At 42.9% G+C, this 20210-nt stretch overlaps 1 protein-coding gene across 1 annotated transcript in view; it reads right to left on the reverse strand.

Annotated features, from left to right (window-relative positions):
* Positions 1-5306: 5306 nt before the first annotated feature.
* The window catches only part of DPM1 (dolichyl-phosphate mannosyltransferase subunit 1, catalytic), a 19883-nt gene continuing 4979 nt past the window's right edge, over positions 5307-20210 (reverse strand). The window contains exons 3-9 of the mRNA XM_019548133.1: positions 19542-19575; positions 16705-16781; positions 16559-16584; positions 15221-15316; positions 13485-13553; positions 13080-13194; positions 5307-5957 (exon numbers count right to left, since the gene is read on the reverse strand). Coding sequence (XP_019403678.1) covers positions 5853-5957; positions 13080-13194; positions 13485-13553; positions 15221-15316; positions 16559-16584; positions 16705-16781; positions 19542-19575 — 522 coding nt within the window. The 3' untranslated portion in view covers positions 5307-5852. The remainder of the gene's footprint in view (positions 5958-13079; positions 13195-13484; positions 13554-15220; positions 15317-16558; positions 16585-16704; positions 16782-19541; positions 19576-20210) is intronic.

Genomic DNA, 20210 nt, shown 5'->3' on the forward strand with positions numbered 1-20210 from the left:
TAAGGAGAAGTATACTGCACTGGTCTGCACCTGCAGGGAGCAAACTAGAAAAGCCAAGGCTGCAACTGAACTCCCATCTGGCTACATGAATCAAGGACAATAAAGAGGCCCTTTTCAGATATGTGGGGAGTCAAAAGAAAAAGGGCAATATTGGACCCCGGCTAAACCAGCTGGGGCAGCTGACTACCGACACTCAGGAAAAAGCCAATCTGCTTAATGATTACTCTGCATCATTTTTTCACCAGCCCAAAGGGACCACCCTGGCAAACATGATGCAGGATGACCAGGGTGAAGATGAATATGCCTACCATTGGCATGGGTCTTGTGAGGGAGCATCTTAAGAGGCTGGACCCCCATAAATCAGCTGGTCCAGATAGGTTGCACCCAAGAGTGGTAAAGAAACTGGCACACATCATAGCACAGCCACTGGCAAGGATATTCAAGAACTTGTGGTGCTTAGGCAAAGTACCTGAAGATTGGAAGAGGACCAATGTGGTGCCCATCTTCAAGAAAGGGAGGAAAGAAGACCCGGGAAACTACAGGCCATTCAGTTTGACTTCAATCCCTGGGAAGATTTTGGAAAAATTATCAAACCATTCCTGACAGGCTAACAGAAGGCAGTGTTCTGAGGGTTAGCCAGCATGGGTTTCATGCAGGTAGGTCTTGCTTCACCAATCTCATTTCCTTCTAGGAGCAGGTGACGTATCACCTGGACAAAAGGGAAGAGGTTGATGTCATATATTTGGACTTTAAAAAAGCCTTTGACCTGGCATCCCATGATGTCCTTGTGGAAAAATTGGGCAATTGCGGCTCAACTACTCTACAGTCTGATGGCTGGGGAACTGGCTCTGAGGTTGGACCCGGAGAGAGGTAGTTGACGGAACCGAATCAACATGGTACTCAGTGACTAGTGGCGTCCCCCAAAGCTGTTCTCGGACCTGTGCTCCTTAATGTCTTCATAAACAATCTGGACACTGGTGTCAAAAGCGGACTGGCTAAGGCTTGCAGGGTGGGTGGATGAAAACCTGATGGCTTTCAATATGGAGAAAGCATATGGCATTCAATATGCAAGGTGCTCTACCTCGGGAATAAAAACCCACGTCACACTTATAGGCTTGGCAGTGCTATACTCGCTAGCACTGTGACCGAAAGAGACTTGGGGGTCATGATTGAACACAAGATGAATGTGAGCCACCAGTGTGATACAGCAGCTGGTAAAGGGAGCAAAACTCTGGCTTGCATCTACTGATGCATCTTGAGCAAGACCCAGGGTGTCATACACAGCTGGAGTACTGCATCCAATTCTGGACTCCACACTTTAGGAAGGACATGGAGAAGCTAAAAGTCCAGAGGAGAGCCATGCTCATGATCAGAGGGCAAGAGAACAGGCCTTATGGAGAGGCTGCGAGCTATGGGACTCTTCAGCCTGGAGAAGCGCAGGCTCGGGTAGCATGGTGGCAGCCTATTAGTACGTATGGGGTGTACATCAGGATCTGGGGGAACACCTGTTCACCAGAGCACCCCAGGGGATGTTAAGGTCCAACAATCACAAACTCCTGCAAGACAGTAATAGGCTGGACGTGAGGAAAAACTTCTTTACTGTCCAAACCCCTAAGGCCTGGAACAGACTCCCCGCAGAGGTGCTGTTCAACATCTTCATTAGTGACCTGGACGAGGGTGTGGAGAGTACCGTGTTCAAGTTCACTGATGACACCAAGCTTTGGGGTAAAGTGAATACACCGGCAGGCAGGGACCGTATCCAGGCAGACCTGGATAGGTTGGAAAGTGGGTGGATCTGAATAGGATGCGGTTCAACAAGGACAAGTGCAGGGTGCTGCACCTGGGGAGAGGGAACCAGCATTATGGGTATAGGTTAGGGACTGACCCTCTCAACAGCACAGAGGCAGAGAGGGATCTTGGAGTCAGGATTGACTCCAGGATGAATATGAGTCGCCAATGCGATGAAGCAATAGGCAGAGCCAACCGCACCCTGTCATGCATCAACAGGGGCATCACTAACAGGTCCAGAGAGGTCTTGCTCCCCCTCTATATGGTGCTGGTCAGGCCGCAGCTGGAGTACCGTGTCCAGTTCTGGGTGCCGTACTTCAAGAGGGACGTGGAGAACCTGGAGAGGGTCCAGAGGAGAGCCACTCATATGGTTTAGGACCTCCGTGGCCAGCCCTATGAGGAGAGGCTGAGGGACCTGAATCTCTTCAGTCTCCACAAGAGGAGACTGAGGGGGGATCTTGTGGCTGCCTACAACTTTATCAGGGACCACCAGCAGGGACTTGGGGAAAGTTTGTTCACCAAGGTCCCCCTTGGCGTCACCAGGAACAATGGCCACAAGCTGAGGGAGGATAGGTTTAGGTTACATATTAGGAAGAACTACTTCACTGTAGGGGTGGCCCGAGCCTGGAATAGGTTCCCCAGAGAGGTGGTGCTCTCACCTTCCCTGGAAATATTCAAGAGGAGACTGGATAGGTACCTGGCTGGGGTCTTGTGACCGCTCCCACCCATGGCAGGGGGTCGGACTAGATGATTTGTCTAGGTCCCTTCCGACTCATTGATTCTATGGGTGGAATACTTGGCAAAAGCTTTCTCATTCCAGAAATTTTCTTATTCACAGAAATTATATAGAAGCTTGTTAGCACACACAGCTGAACCTTCATTAATTTGGATGCTGGCTAAGCCCTTTTACAAATTTATCTAGTTTCATCATCAAAGTTAGATTTTGAGCCCTCAGCACTCTAGTTGGTGGCAGCAGCTAGGTCTCATCAAAATTGGTGGACTTTTCTCATTATCAGCCAACCCAGGCACTGAAAAGACATCTTTTCCTCAGATCTCAGTAAGTTCAGTCCTATAGGGGGCGGGGGGGGGGCGGAGTTTACTAGCATACCGTTATTTGTGCTAATACATGAAATTGCATATAGTAGACATGATACAATCGACTGGCTTTAAGACCAAAACAAGGCTAGCTACTTCTCTTGGTAACCTGCAGTAGGTCTCCTGATCAACAGTTGGTGGCATTTATTTTATACATAAAGTTTGAGCAAACAGACTTTGTGCGGGGTTTTCCATTATGGGAGCAAGGCTAGAATTTGCTTATTATATAAAGGACAGTGGCTCACTGTAATACAGCTGCTCTGCAACCTCTCATTAAACCTTGAGCTAAAAAGGAGCCCATTTCTCCTTGGCTACTCAGTCCATACACATGGACTAAAGAGTCTCTTTCAACACTCCCTTCTCCATTCATCTATTTCCCTTCAGCAAAAAACCTGTGCCTCTAAAGTAGTGTTGCTGCAGTGGGATCTAACCCCTGATCAGGAATAAGAATCTGTTCTGGAACATAAGGAGCTTTGGACACCTCCTTTTGCCAGGAGTTGAATTTCTATCTGGTGAAGATCTGGTGTTTCATAAGGACCCTCTGGCTGTCCACCCACTCTCCAGTGCTGTGGGGATGTATTATGGCTTTTCCTTTGATTAGGTTTCTAGATTTCTCTGACAATTTCAGTGGCACTCTGCAAAGTGAGAAATGTCTTGTTTTGATAAAAGTTGTTTATGTTCTAGTGTTGTGCCAGGTTTTTAGACAGTGATGCTCAGAAAATATGCAAGTATTTGTGATCCTAAGTTTAGCTGATTTTTACAGGTTTAAGTTGAAATGGAAACAACTATGTTTGAGCACATATTAAAACCTGTAAGTAAATACAGAAATAATTAGATTTTGTTTATGGCCTAATACTGCAAGTGAGGTACACAGGTGGGACGTGCTCATTGAAGACTTCATTCTGCAGATGAAAGGGTCCATTGTGTGTGCCATGCAGTGCTAGAGAGTTTAGACTGCACTAAATTAAGAGTATATGGATATGACTAAAATTTGTTTGAAATGTCATATACAGCAAAAGCTTTGTTATCTGGTACCCATGGGGAGTGGGGGGTGCCGGATAACAAAATATGCCAGTTGATTCGGGCTACCACTTCTCCTGCCACATCGCTGACCCTCCCGCAGGCCTTGAGGGACAGGGAAGCAGGCCCCATACAGCCTGCTTTGCCCCAGGGTGTGGAGACTTGGCGAAACCCGAAGTGCCACAGTGGGCACTTGCGGTTTTGCTTTTACCTTACAAGCTGGCATGCCGGTTAATAGCACATGCCGACTTGTAAGGTACCGGTTAAGGCAGCTTTTGCTGTACAAAAATTTCACAACATGGATGGCAAAATCAAATCCAGCTGTGGTCCAATTCAAAAAGCTGCAGCTACAAATAAGCAAAGTAAATGTGAAGCATTTGCTTTGAATGCTTACAAAACTTTTAAACTCAACAAAACATTGCAATCTGTGTAACTTTAAGGAAGCAGCAGGATACCAAAAACCAAAATGGCACCAACAGATGGTAGGCCTCTCAGCCTTAAAACTCTAGTTAGAAACTGCTTATATGAATCACATGGATTGTTCAGAGTGAATATTCCAAATGTTAATTGATCTACTTCTGTACATCTACAACTGTATCTGCTGTTTTGTTTTTTAAAACTCACTCCTATGGTCTCACATCCCAAACTAAATGAACAGGTACAAATAGCATTTAAGTAGACTTGCTGATGCATTATTAGAATTCTGGGTCGCTTCCCCTCCAACCAAAATTTAGGCTTTATAATGAATATATTTTTAGTATCATGCATACTGGTCACAGAACTAAGTAGTACCATACGTGACATAAATTGGTGTTCATGCTTTACAGTCACATTCTTAAGTGGTTCAGATATAATTTTTTATATGCATTTAATAGTCTTCTAATGACTGCATCCTCTACTTTCTCACCACCAAACAGATGCTTGACTACACCACATAAAATCTAGAAGAGACAGTGATCTACATTAGCTATCACACAAAACTAGAATAGTACACATTTATAGATATGGTATTTCTGTTTTAAAGAAACCCCTAATGTTTCAGCTATATCTATCTAGTAGCAAGTTTACAAAGAAAAAAAAATCCCTTTATTTATATGCATTAAGAAATCCCCTAAATTTCCCAGTCTTGTTATCATATTACATGATGTCCCTTTTTCTCTAGCTCCAATGGAAGGCAGTTTTGTAGAAATGAACTTTCTATGCTTTATATTGATTAACTAAGGGAAAAAATAAGGAACGCTGATTGGCACAAACTTTAAATAAACTCCAACTATCGAAAACCCACTAAGCAAGGATAACTTATAAATTATACTTATTTTATCCTTCGTTGTCTGGTTCTAAAACCATTATTAACTCAATTGAAAAAAAATATTCATCTCTAATGTATGCAGGCAACCAAGTTTTGTTAAAAAGGTCATTTATATTTATTCATGAATTGTTTATAAGTCTATTTCTGAGAATTTTATTATTAATCTAGAGTATAAGGTAAGAGCAAAAACAGTTTACCAGAACAAAACTTTATATATACTGCATCTTCCTGCTCACAGTAGACTCTAGGTAACCTGCATACTTCATAATTGGCCCACACAGAGAAAAGCATCATTCCATTTTTCAAACAAGATTTAATTGCTCAGAATTTAAGCACAGTCTCATTTATTAAGATTTTGGGGTTAAACAACAAACAAACAAACTACTACAATGTATTAATTCTGAACAGTTCAGAAATATACTAGATCATTTCATTAGAAAAAGAATATTCTGTAATACTGTATATTACATCTGAAGACATCTGTATATTTTCTTCTTATTTTTGGTTCATTTTATCACTAATTTGCAAATAAGTGTTTTGGTCACTAGGCAAATTAGTGGGCTTCTGCTATAGAATATATTAAAGTTACACATAACGCAAGAAAATGTTACTTTTAAATAAAGATTAGTCTAAAGTAAACTTAAGTAGTAGCAAACAAAGTCAACAGTCCTTTTAAGAAAGAGATTATTTCATTGCCTCCCAGTTTAGATTCTCCATAGACACGGTCCACAAATGATATTGGAACCTGTTGAAACAAACAAGTTGTAAAATTATTCAGGACATTAATTACATAACGAAAGCAGAAGCACAAGTTCAGAAAACTGGATTTTGCATTTTATGTTAAATTTAGAACAAGGCAGGAGTAAAGAATACTAAACCATTACAGATTTAATTGTGTAATTAACTGTTGAAGAGATGTAGCAAAACCACCTAGTCTCCAGAGGTGGGCAGAAGCTATGCTTGGTTGTTCTGAACAGTTGTTGTTGAAGCTTACTTAACTGCTTTGTAGACGTACGCTGTCTTCCCATTGCGCCCCCTAATGCCATGACAGGCGTGCTCAGTCTTACCTTGTCCTGCCTTTGTCTCTGTTTCTTCCTTTTGTGTGGAACAGTTTTATATTTTTATTCCTTTTCTGAATGACACCTATCCTCTCAATCCTGCTTCCTCCAGTTCACCAGAAGGTTGCCTGCTGTCTAATACAGACTTCCTTAATTGGCCTAATAAAGGAGGAGGGAGGCTACCTGTGCTCACAGTGTTTAGTTCCTCTGGAGCAAGAAAGCATAAGGGAAGCATTGGTGTATAAGCTAATATTAGAATCCACGTTTTGGATGGATGGATGTTACAGGTTGCCTTAGGAACGGAAAGGCTTCAAGGTGTTGCCCAGCAGTTTCCTTGTAGCCAGAGAGAACACTTGTGAGAAGAAGGAGCAAACATGGGATCATGCTGCTTTCTTTATCCTCACTCTTCTGTCTGGCAGCCTTAATAGTACCCCAAGGTTGAAAAACACTAGAGTATATGGCATAACACAGTAGCTGGTGCTATAGCAATTTGGATAAGTCATTCTCCAAAATAAGATAAGGAAGCTGGAACCTTGCAGGCTCCAATAAGCCTACTAATCCCTACCAACCTCCTTCACAAAGTAAAACTAAATTTCTTTCAAGTCAGTTCTGCAGGCAGGGATGGCCCATTGTGGGTGATCCAGGCAGGGGTATTGCAAACAAAACCAGAAGGCACAAGCAGGTGGTTACTCGATGTGGATGTTAGTGCAAGAGGAAGTCATAAAGCAGCATTCCACTGAGCATTACCAAGACTTAAGAGCACAGCTATATACAGCAATTCCACTCAGTGCACGTTTGGCAAGCAATATCCGTTTTTTGTCTGTGATTCTTAAGCCTTTTAATAGGGGAGAAAAATGGTCATTTAAAAGCACTGAAATTTTCATTCCCTTAGTTAATCTTTGATGTTGTGCAAATTTGCTTGTTCTCTGTGAAAGGTTAGAACACTGCAAGCAGTATCTCACCCAACTAACTACATTTGCCTGTCAATTATTTTGCCAGAATGATATTAGGATTTTAAGAATGCCTGTAATATATTTATGTGCTAAATAAGGATACAGCAGGGCCCCGAGTCAACATTATTTCTGTAGAAGCCATAAAAAATTGGCTCTACACTGAGCTGGCAGTTTCAACCAGAAATCAGCTGGCAAGTGGAACACAAAAACACACCACGCCCTTGTTGTCATGCCAGAACTGAGGATTTCTCACATCTCCAGGCAGAGCAGTCTAGGCCAGAAAAAAGGCCAAAGCAATTGTCAGCAGGTACAATTCTGCCGTTCTGATAAAAACAGCAAAAACCACAAACGAAGACATCTAGCAGACTCCCCTAGCTTTCTTAATAGGGTCCCTTTGGCACTTGCATGTGTCCTAGTTGTTATCCATAGCTAGCCTAAAGGAAAAAAAAATAAAATTGGTGGCTCCAGGCTGTCATGCAAACAGTGTAGATGCCTGAAGTGGCATTCCGTGGGCAAGGAAGACTGACATTCCATACGCAGGCATTTGGAAGGCATACCACAATGTGATGATAACTAAATACACAAGTCCCCCTATAGAATTCTTGTATAAGCGTGCACTGCATATTTTAACAGGGGAAACTTATGTCAGTGTGGACGCTCTATCCACAACTTAAAATGTATCCCAAAAAAAGACATACCTAGTACTTCAGAATGAATTTTAGATGTGGAATAAAAAGAAAGCAAAATGAAGCCGAGATGATCATGACACTGTCTAGGTACAGAATGTGAAAGTACTTCACACTGTACAATTTTTAAGATGGTAGGTCTCAATTTTCTCAGCTGTCATCTCTGCTTAGATAATATTTGCTTTTGCCAGAGAGTTGTGTCATATTAAAACTTTGATAACTGAATTTTAAACTGTATTCACAACTGAACTTCAACTGCATGGGCAGGTTTTGTAACAGCCTGCAAAGTCAAGTCACTGCACATAAAATGTCCCTAAGTAGATACTGACATCTGCAATCACCTGGTCTGTACACATATTTACATGCTAAATTTTTATGAAAAATCAGGGCCTCAAATATCTGTAATGATTTGAACACTTCCACAGAGCACATCGAGAGTTCAATGTTTTTAGGTTCTAGTAGCTATGATTTATTACTGCACATCTGAAATGTGTCAGGGATGTTTTGAGTCTGGGACAGGCAGTAATTTTTATGGTTTGTATACAAATCAGAATAACAACAGGCTCGATCTAATGGTACTCTACATTGTGGGCAATGAATTAAGTCCTAAGCAAACAGAAGCATTAGGGCTCAGATTTTCAAAATGAGCTTGAGTGAGCAGGGCACTCAACTACATTGAATTTCAATAGGATTCATTAAGTATTATTTGTATTACTGTATCATTTCTGAATCTCATTCATGCACCAAGACCTCATTGTGCTAGGCACTGTACAAATTGAACAAAAGATAGTCCTATGCCCCAAGGATAAAATGAGACATATGGCAGAGAGATGCTGTAAAGAGCTTAGAAAGTGATGGCAAGTAGCTTATATTTGTATTGGTAGAGAAGGGAAAACCAGTGGAGAGATGTGAAGAGAGGTGACATGGCCAAAGTGATCTCTGTAGCAGCATTCCAAACATATGAGTGGAGCAAGGTTTAATTTAGGAAGGCCAGAAAAAGGAGGTTGCAGTACTTGGGAAATGAGGTAGTAAGACCTTTGAGGATAATTTTAGCTGTGTGAATGAATAAAAAAAAACAATACATAGAAAGAAAAAAGCAAATTTAGACATACTCTAGGACCTAGATAAACTGGAGTTAAAGATAAGACTCAGGTTGCATAAACCTTACTGAGGGCACAGGAAAAAAACCTCCCCATGTACAGGAAAAACAGCATGTGTAGCAAGCGACCAGCTTGGCTTAGCAGAGAACTCCTTGGTGAGCTTAAACACACAAAAAGAGCTTACAAGATGACCAGGGAGAAGTATAAGAATACTGCTCAGGCATGCAGGGATGTAGTCAGGAAGGGCAAAGCACAACTGAAGTTGCAGCAACAAGGGATGCAAAGGGTAACAAGAAGGGTTTCTACAAGTATGTTAGCAACAAGAGGAAGATCACGGGAAGTGTGGGTGGAGGCAAATTAATGACAGAGTGAATGGGGAGGCAAACTAGTGACAGACATTGAGGAAAAGGCTGAAGTGCTCAATGCCTCTTTTGCCTTGGCCTTCACAGGCAAGGTCAGCTCCCAGACTACTGCACTGGGCAGCAAAGTCTGGGGAGGAGGTGAACAGCTTTCAGTGATGAAAGAACAGGTTAGGGACTATTTAGAAAGCTGGACGTGTAACTGTTGATGCAACGAGCTGGATGCAATGCATCTGAGGGTGCCGAGGGAGTTGCCTGATGTGATGCAGAATCACTGGCCATTATCTCTGAAAACTCATGGTGACTGGGGGAGGTCCCAGATGATTGGGAAAGAGAAATGTAGTGCCTTTAAGAAAGGGAAAAACAGGGATCCAGGGAACTACAGACCAGTCAGCCCTGCCTCAGTCCCTGGCAAAATCATGAAGCAGATCCTCAAGCAATTCATTTTAAGCACTTGGAGGAGAAGAGGGTGGTTAGGAAGAGTCAGCATGGATTCACCAAGGGCAAGTCATGCCTGACCAGGCTGATTGCCTTCTATGATGAGATAACTGGCTTTGTTGATGCAGGGAAAGCAGTGGATGTGATATACCTTGACTTTAGCAAGGCTTTTGATACAGTCTCCCACAGCATTCTTGCAAGCAACCTGAGGAAGGGTGGGTTGCATGAACAGACTGTAAAGTGGATAGAAAGCTGGCTGGATTGTTGGGCTCGATGCGTAGTGACCAGTGGCTCAATTTCTATCTGGCAGCCAGTTTCAAGTGGAGTGCCCCAGGAGTCAGTCCCAGGGCTAGTTTTGTTCAATATCTTCATTAATGATATGGAAGATGGGATGAAACATACCCTCTCAGCAAGTCTGCAGATGACACCAAGCTGCGGGGTGTAGTAGATATGCTGGAGGGTAGAGCTAGGATTCAGAGTGACCTAGACAAATTGGAGGATCAGGCCAAAAGAAATCTTACACAGTTCAACAAGGACAAGTCCAAAAACCTGCACTGAGGACAGAAGAGTCCCATGCACCAGTACAGGCTCAGGACCAACTGGCTAAGCAGCAGCTCTGTGGAAAAGGACCTGGGGGTTACAGTGGACAATAAGCTGGATATGAGTCAGTGGTGTGCCTGTTGCCAAGAAGGCTAACAGCATCCTGGGATGCCTTAGTAGGAGCACTGCCAGCAGATCGAGGGAAAGGAATTATTCTGCTCTATTCTGCACTGGTGAGGCCGCATCTGGAGTAGTGTGTCCAGTTTTGTGTCCCCCACTATAGAAAGGATGTGGACAAGTCCAGTGGAAGTCAGTGAAATGATTCAAGGGATGGGGGGCACATGACTTCTGAAGAGGGGCTGAGGGACCTGGGTTTATTTAGTCTGCAGAAGAGAAGACTAAGGGAGGGATTTGATATCAGCCTTCAACTACCTGAAGGGTTGTTCCAAAGAGAATGGAGCTGGACTGTTTTCAGTGGTGGCAGATGACAGAACAAGGAGCAATGGTCTCAAGCTGCAGCATGGGAGTTTTAGATTGGATATTAGTAAAAATGCTCTCACTAGGGGGGTTGTGAAGCACTGGAATGGGTTACCCAGAGATGTGGTAAAAACCTCCAACGATGGAGATTCTAAGGCCCAACTCAACAAAGCCCTGGTTGGAATGATCTAGTTAGGGGTGGTCCTGTTTTGACCAGGGGGTTGGACTAGACCACCTGAGATCCCTTCCAACCCTAATTATGATTCTGTGATTTTACAGGCCCACGTGGGCATGTCTACATGAGACGCTTTACTGCGTAAGTAAATATGCTACCTCAAATGCAGGTAGCAAATTGACTGCGGAGTAGTTACTGTGCGGTAGAACACGTGTAGGTGGCCAAGACAATGTCCACTCGCTCCGGCTGCACGGAGCTCCCAGCCACTATTCACAATTGCAGAGCTGGGAGCTCCTTGCTGCTGGGGCAGAGGGACACTGACATCTCTCTTATCACAGAGCTGGGCCCAGGAGCTCCCTACACAGGGAGAGTTCCCTGCCCAGTCTGGAGCTGGCTGGGACCTGCCCCAGGTTGGGATAGCTCCTGAGCAATCAAGGCACAGGGCCTGGAAAGAGCTGTGGGGGAGGTGCAGCTAGTAGTGAGCCCATGACTGGGTGGGGACTCCAGGCCCAGCCGTGGGACTCACTGCTAGGTGCCCCACCAGTGGGACAGCTCCCAGCTACACCCTGCTGAATGGGAAATTCCTGTCCACTGGAGGTGCACTGCTAGCTACCCCACTGGCAGATCGGCAGAGGTCTTGGACCTGCCCCACCGCCACAGCTCTTTCCTAGCCCCCTGCCCTTGATTGTGGAGCCAGGGCTGGGAGCCCCCTGCTGCTGGGAAAAGGGGACATTGCTCCCTGCCCCCAGGAGCTGCCTGCTGCTGGGATGGGCTCTGATGGTGAAGCCCAGGGCGAGACAATCTCCTAGCCCCTGCCAGGAGACAGCCATCTCCTAGCCCGTGATCCCTGCCAGGCCCTGGATTAGCACCCAGGCTGCTGTAGGAGGGCAGAGCAGAGTGGGAACAGCCCTCTCCAGGCTGATCCCATTGGGAGCAAATCTGCTCCCAAATGCCTGCACATGTAGATGCCTGTCCAGGGTGGATTTACTCCACAGTAAATTACTGGAGAGTAAACCCATCCAGCAGCATTTGCACGTGTAGCACACTCACTGATCAAGAAAGGTGGAGGCATATGAGTCTTGGTTTGGCCATGATTAGGTTGAGCTGAAAGGCAGACATGCATGAGGAGATGCCAGAGACAGATCTGGAGTAAAGGGATAGAGGTGTCAGCTGTCAGTACCAGAGCCAGCAGCTGAAATGTGCGTTTGTGGAATACTGCTCAGAGCTGAGAGACAGGAGACGAGGACTAAGTGCTGTGGACCACTGGCAGAAAGTTGATGGTGGGAAGGAGGAAGGTCCTCCAGCAGATATCCCAAAAGACAAAGCAAAAAGGTAGGAGATAATCTGGAGAGGGAAAAAGTCATGCAAACCAAGGATGGTTACAGTTTAGAAGACGAGCTTGAGTTGACTGCTAAAGGCAGCTAACAGATCAAACAGGATGAGGATGGAGTAGTCATTTTGCAATTAGCTATGGAAAGGTCACAACAGACCTGAGCAATTCAGTGAAGTGCAAGCAGCAGAAGTCAGATTGGAGAGGGGCTTGGATGAAACTGGAAGAAAGGATCTCCAGGCAGCCATTGTTGATGGCACATTCAGTGAGATTGGAGAAAGAGAGGAAAGTGGGTTAGAGAGACAAGGGGTGGAGGATTTTTTTTTTGACATACATAAATTGTTTGTGAGAGATTAGAAAGAGGAGTATGGAAAAGGATGATAGAGGATGCAAGGGAAGGGGCTTAAGAGGAGCAAACTAGAAGCTTCTGGGAAGAGTTACCAGGTGGGGGAAGGGAAGTTCATGTCATCTTTTATCAATTTTCTCTTGGAAGAAATCAGTAAGATTGTGTTCAGAGAGAAATGTAGGTAGGAGGAGGAAAAGGCCTGAGAAACAACTCAGTGGTGGTGAAAGGACAGCTTGATTGCAGGCATGAGGTTCAAATAAACTGGAAAAGTGGAACTGCATGCCTAACTCCCTCTTCCTTGTTTGAGAATACCCTGTAAATCTGCAAGGACACTTCTGTGGTTCTAAGTCGGCATCTGCATTGTAACATAAAACTGAAATGTTGCTTTCTATGCTTTTACTCTACCTCTCCAATGGTGTATCCTAATTGTCTAGCCCGAACAATCATTTCCATCTGGAAGACGTAGCCTTTAGAAACACATTTTTCCATTAGTTTCTCCAAGACCTCTTTTCTGTATAACCTGTAAATAATTAAAATTAAATGTAAACCTGTAGCCCAACTTTGATTTTTAGATACCAAGATTCTTTGCACAATTATTGTAATATTAATATAGATAGGTTGCTTTGATTAAGTATCATTACTAAAAAGTTTTAGGAACAGTACGTTTAGTAATTTCAGTCTTTCTTGTTCACTTACCTAGGTGAATTTAATAGTACTCATTAAATAGGTATGTTATTATTGCATCCTCTGGGCTACCGACTGAGACATTTGCAATACAATTACAGCTATAAAAAGCCAACACAAACATACCTGAAGCTTCCTGTTAAGTCTGATGCACCTGGTCTCAGCAAAATCTGAGTTATAAAGTTGGCACCACGACTGCCAAAGACAATCAAATGTTAGAAAACAATCAAAATATACTGGTTAGACAGAACAAGCAAAGTTTCACTGAAAGAATATAGCAGTATCAAAAAAAGGGAGGAATGGTATCATTTTATATGGAAACAATTATCTAGCTAATATTTTTGCTAAACTAGATTGGATGAATAAGTGCTGAATAGGAAGTCAAAAAAAATTTACTACATTGTGGAAAAAGAACAGGGGTTTAAAAAAGCCAAGTTTACATCCTTTTTCATCCTTTATAGGAGAATTATCATGTATAACTACAAATTATACCTGTCAGTTTCAGGTCTGAGAACAACTGCTCCAGTCTTGGAAAATACATCACATCAGCTGAAGCCATGAGAGCTGAAACCTGCCTAGGCACTGTGGTAAGAGAGTGCTAGCAATGGCACTCCAGACTTGTGCCCAAGTACAAAACATACAGAGTGCTCAACACAGAGAGACTGAGTACTTAAGAAGATTCCCCCCAGGAACATCCACTTTGATCTCTCCACCTCTTTTTCAATGTCCATTCCATCTAGACGCACGGGCTGGATCACACCCATGGCAGATTCCATTTCCCAGCGCTCAGCTCCCAGCACCGGTCTTCATGGAGACCCTGGGAGCATGAGGGCATGAGCGCAGAGTCACGACAGCGCAGGACCGCAGAACTGGGGCTTTGCCCCCACGCTGTCATGCTTGCATTCTCCTGGGCGCTCACAGAGACTGGCTGGGAGCCAGGGCTGCTGGGAAATGGAGTTCAACTGCCAGCCAGATCTACCATTTTGCTCACCCCGATCTAGACTGACAAAGCAATAAGTAATTATTCCATAAAAAAGTTAAACATAATAGCTGTGGGATCTGCCTTCTTTTTAGAATGACACCAGTTCTAAGGACCAACCAGTTCACTCAACCTATGTCTGTTCTTTAAAAACCATGCATTACAAGACCAAGATTTTGTATGGGAGAGAAAAAAAAATCTGCCCTTGCTGATAGGCCCCTAATTGCTGCAAGCCTGCTACAGACTTGAGAGGCCAATCTCCATGTTCTTAAGTGATTTTGACAGCACTGTTTTCTTTTCTGTAGGATAAAATCATTTCCAACTGTCCATTGTAATATTTTCTAGCAAAATTTGAAGTTTATTTAGGTTGGTTAATATGAAGATTTGTGCTACATAAGTCCTAATTCCGACAGATAACACAACCAAAATGAGGTTTACTACAACTAGTTTGCAGTTGGTGAAAAAAGCTAGCACAACTTTTGTTTGATTGAATGTCCCTATTTAATTGGGAAGAAATGCAGTGGCAGAAGCTGATATTGCAAGGCCAAACTGCTATGATTTATACAAAATGCTGGTTCAACTCTACCCTAAATGGTCCAGTTCCTCAATGCAGTCTCATTGTTATTGATGTTGCCTTAGCCAAAAAACATCAAACTATGCAAAGTTTCTACTCTACTAAATATAATTTTATGATGGGAACTTCATTCACTAGACTCAGCCTAGGGAGCTCACTTCAGTTTGTACAGAAGGTAACTGGGACCCCTGAGAAGTTTCAGAGACAAAAGGCTCAACAGTTTGTTGGTTTGAGAAAACTTTTCTTTGAAATTCTTAAGAAATTTTTAGCAGTGATTTCATCTGCAAATGCATGAGTAAGAATACCAACCTGATTATTTTTCTTTTCAAATCCCAGCCATACACTCCTCCATTTCCTCTATACCGTGTGCCAGATACAATGTCAAAATTACCTTCTTTTTGCTTTCTATATGAAAGAGAAAGGATTTCAGAACAGGAAGACTTATTATATGAAGCCAACAAATTGTTTTCAAACCCTCAAACAAATAGAGAATTTGACGTGAAGGTAACAATTAGGCAGCTGATTAGCACTGTATTTTTAAATACTTTCACCATTCTCTTAACATTCTTCTAAAAAGCAGAAGTATTGCAAAGCATCGAAGGATTTTTTTTACCATCTGTGCAACAGAATTTCAAAGACTGCTTCATGAATAATTTATATAGACCTACTTAGATATTTTTGATGGCAAAAAAAGATTTGTGTCCAATGAAAAATGAAGATTTTGAAAAGATACATATTAAAATCCTTTCATTACATAAGTGGGCAGCAACAAGAAGATTAAGAGTCACGGGCACCTCAGGGCAGGCTGTCCTCCCCGAGGTGCACACACAGTCGCCGCCAGCACGGAGCTGATGCCAGAGCTGTGGAGCCCAGCACAGCTGTTTGCAGCCTGCTCGCTGCTTGCTGCAGCTGCCCAGAACCCGGGCTGGCTACAAATAGCTCCGCCGGGCTCATCACCTCCGTGCCAGGAGGGGGGGAGAGACTGGGGGGAGAGACTGGGGCTGCGCTGCCTCTCCCCCACCACCCTCTCCGAGGCGCGCCTGTACACGCCAGTGCAGAGCTGATGCTGGAGCCCGGCACAGCTGTTTGGAGCCTCCCCCAGCTCTGGGGAGCTGCTGCCAGCTGGGATCCCAGGCTGCTCACAGAAGGTAGCTGGGATGCTGCAAGCCCTGCTGGGAGCAGGTCGGGCTCCAGCAGCTACCCAGAGCCCGGGTAGCTGCTGGCAGCCACAGAGCCCGGGTAGCTGCTGGCAGCCACAGAGCCCGGGTAGCTGCTGGCAGCCACAGAGCCCGAGCTGTGGGGCAGGGGCTTTGGATGGGGAGCAGGGGGCACATTTTCTTTTTCCTGCCATGCCGGCACTCGGGCACCTTCCGAGGTAGGCATTGTGGTGTTTTTCAACACTCCAGCCAAAAAACATTGCCTACCCCTGCATTAATACATCTTCGTGACTGGTACCTTATGAACAGTTGGTCCTTATTAGATCTATTTGAACCTTTGTCCCGTTTCTCATAGCACTTGGTGCAAAGTCCTGGAAGAGCTTTTCTACTGCGCTGAATTAGTCATATAGTAATGCCAGGCATTCAGATGTTAATATTGCAACTCAAATACTTAAAATGTTATACCCCAAATATTAGAACTGACACTTACCTGATGAACTCCGGAATAAATTTTGGCTGAGATACGAGTCAGGCAGATGAGGAAAGAAAAGGGAAGTGGGGTGGGGAAGAAAAGCTGAAGTCAGTACAAGTTAACTTAAAAAAATTCTAATTATAAAACACAGATGATAAACTTACATGATGCGAGAGGTCAGCATCCATAATAATAATAAAATTCCCCGTGGCATGTTGCATTCCATGAATATAAGCAGTGCCTGACGAAAACAGGAGGGATCATTTCTGTCACAACTGTAACATTCAGTCTCAAACCAGATCTACTTGCTGTCTCTAAACTTCCTAAATTGTACCAGAGATGGGATTATGTAAAGACTTACAAAGTTTTTCTTTAATTCATTAATCACCATTCAAAATAAAGATGTTTTTCTTCTCTTTATAATTTTCAACACTATATTTTATACATATAAGACCTGGTAAGACCAACTCTACTGCAGCAGGAATAACCTGCACAATGCAACTCAGTAAGTGGGTAGCCATTCCAAGTAACATTTTCCAAAGTGCCTAAGGCATGTAGGAGCCTAAGAACTCATATATATTTACCTACCTTTGCTAGCAGAAGTTCTAGTGGCATCCAGTAGCCACCACTACTAGCCCATGTTACCATGAGCACATCCACTACAGTAGTTGTGTTTCCAAAGCATAAAATGTACCTTGGGAAGGCAGCAGCTTCTCAAGGGACAGCTAAAACTGGAAGAAGGGATGGAAGCATTTATATATGCCACCTGCAAATCAGATGGCAGCAGAAGCCTTTCTCTACTCAACAGAGGTGGTATAACTCTGCTGACAGAGAAGTGGCTTTGTCCCCACAGATGATCTTTCAGCATGGCTGCATTCAAAACTCTGCTGGCCAGACTTCTTGTGACATAGACTATGCTTCTGCACAGGACCTGGCAAGTACTTTGAAAATTTTACCTTCCAACCTTAAGATATATTATTACAGAAGAATGTCAGTTAGCCAGAAGAATTAGTATTTTCATTGTTCTGGATAATCAGATATATAAAAATGGTAGCAAGAAGTGTTTAGAACTATAATGACTGTACTTGCTTAAACAAAAAAAAAAATCTCAAAGCACTAATAAATAAAAAATTCAGTTGCCTCACCAACAAGCAAAACCCAACTGTGGGCTTGTTATTGCAAAGCCTTCCAGTTAATTGATTTTCTGGATAATCAACCCCTGGATAATTGACAATTTCTGGTAGTAATATCTACCATTTTGCTTTGTTCTAATAGTCGTTGTGAATAAAATCTGTCTTCCAATACCCAACCAAAAAATTGTTTCTTCCTTATTTTCAGTTTTGTTGTGTTTTAACCTTCTCACATTTATTGGTTAATATTGATTAATTCTGCATTAGAAAGTGAACAAAAAAAAAAGGTATCAAAATGTTTTCCTCAAGAAGACTGATTTCTGATTTCAGTTACGCTATTTTGAATCCACAGGGTGTCCAATGAAGCTACAATGAAGATCAAAATTTACCACACATTCTTCTCTATGCCAAAATTCATTTGGCTGATCTCCTGTGAACTTTTCTAAAATGTAGATGTCATTCAAACAAAGAAACAAACATCTTGCCCACATCAAGCATTTACATAGGGAATTTAAATCCTAGTTAATGAATAGCTTGCCTCATCTCTTTCCCACAATGTTTGAAAAATTACAAGCCAGGAATGCTATGTGTATAATTAGCAAATAAACATATTGCAGGATAGACATGGTGCATTAAAAACCTTGAGCCAAGCCAAATTTAACAAATGTAGGACTTTGCTCTTTGCAGTTTGGAAGAGAGGATCAAATCCAAAATCAAGATAAAAATTAGGCAGAAAATAAAAATGCTTAAATTTCTGTGGAGCCTCACATCTAAATAGAGTCATATATAAAATGCAAATGTAGATCAAGAGTATTCAGTATCGGACTTAGAACTTTTACCCTCCCATGTGTACTGAAACATGCTCTAGTTAACCTTTTCCCATGAGTCTAGTGGATAACTGCATACAATTCAGTGAAGAGATATGAAATGCTTCATCAGCACATGGGAGTGGGAAAAGCCAAAGCATTCAGCAAGAAGGAAAAACATTGATTTCCAATAAGTCACAAGCAGAACGTTACACTCTACCACTTTTTCCATTTCATGCATAGGGAAGGGGAAGACATTTGTCACAGGAGACATAGACCTTAACAGACTAAAGTGCATAGACTGTGTTTTGTGAATTTTGTTTTACTCGGGGTATAAATAATTATCAAACACATTAGGCTTATTTTAAGCAACGTAATGAAAGGTAGACAAGGTCTGCCTAGTCTGGAGAAGTAGTAAAGCTACAGAAAGTCTAAGCCTGCATCGTCTATATCAAATGGAACATTCGATTTCAGCACATCATTTTGGGTACCTCCTGGCATGTGATAAACAACTTTTACAACAAGTTTCAGTGTCTTCACCTCAAGCAAGTTAACAGGAAAGGGCAGTACACAGCACCTTCCAGGACTGGACCCTAAGAGATATGCTATTTGAGTTCCACTAGAATCCTACTCAATTACAGCCTAATTGTTCCCAGTCTCTGCAAACACATAAGAGGAAACAGTCTTGCTCTGCAGGCCCTGATTCTGTAACTTCCTGTGTGCGGGCAGACTGTTAAATTTGCAGGAACCCTACTGAGTCACTGGGGCATGCATTTATGTCTTGTAACTCAGGTCCCTGCTTTTGTCACAAGAACAAACATAATTGTAACAGGAAAGCATAGTTAAGTAGACTAGCCATGACCACAGCTTGCCGGTTTGAGGTTGTGGGGAACTGTCTGTAAGTTCACTGTGATTTAACATATGTGGTTAAGTCCCTTGAAATTTGTTTACTTATTATAACACGATGAAAAAAGCATCATCGGTTAAGGGTTTCACTATGAGTCTTACATAATTTACAAAAAAAGAGGTTTATCCTAAACCAGTAGTAGCTTAATGAGTACTTACCCAATCCCAACTTTTTAGCTCTGGGTCTTAGAAGCTGTAAGATATATTAAGATAAGAAATATTTTGTTAATATGTTAATAAAAAGTTATCTACTGTAATGACTACAGTTTCTTACGCTTTTAGTACAGTCTCAATACTCCATAGCTCAGAGCGCATAAGTAATCAAAGACCCTTCTTTTCTTCTAAAATCCTATATAATCCAGAAAAATCTAAGTAATCTAAGTAAATACAGCTCAACAGAAACATTTACATTAACTAGGCATATACAGTATAACCTCATAAATAAAACCCCCCCAAAAATTCTCAGAAATCTGGCACTTCTTGAAAATATGCAAATCAGGGAGTAGCAGCAGCTGAGCCTGGAGCAGCGGCGAGGGAAGCTTGCACACAGCAGCTGCCACCGCCATCCACCATCCTGTGTTGCTGCTCCACGTGAGGCCACTGCTAGAACCAGCCGCTGCCACTCCCTCTCCCCACCACACCTCAACTGGCCACCATTCCGGCTTTCAAATTTCCAGCAGGTGTTTGGTCCCAAACATGCTGGATTTATGAGGTTATACTATGTAACTAAACTAGGATTACCGTATTTCCAGGTTCAAAAAAGAGGACACCTATCCAGGGGTAGGTAATACAATTGGGGGGGGCAGGGGGAAGGGCAATGATGTGCCC

This window comes from Crocodylus porosus, unplaced genomic scaffold (genome assembly GCF_001723895.1).
Source record: "Crocodylus porosus isolate Cpor-Errol unplaced genomic scaffold, CroPor_comp1, whole genome shotgun sequence".
Classification (NCBI taxonomy): Eukaryota; Metazoa; Chordata; order Crocodylia; family Crocodylidae; genus Crocodylus; species Crocodylus porosus.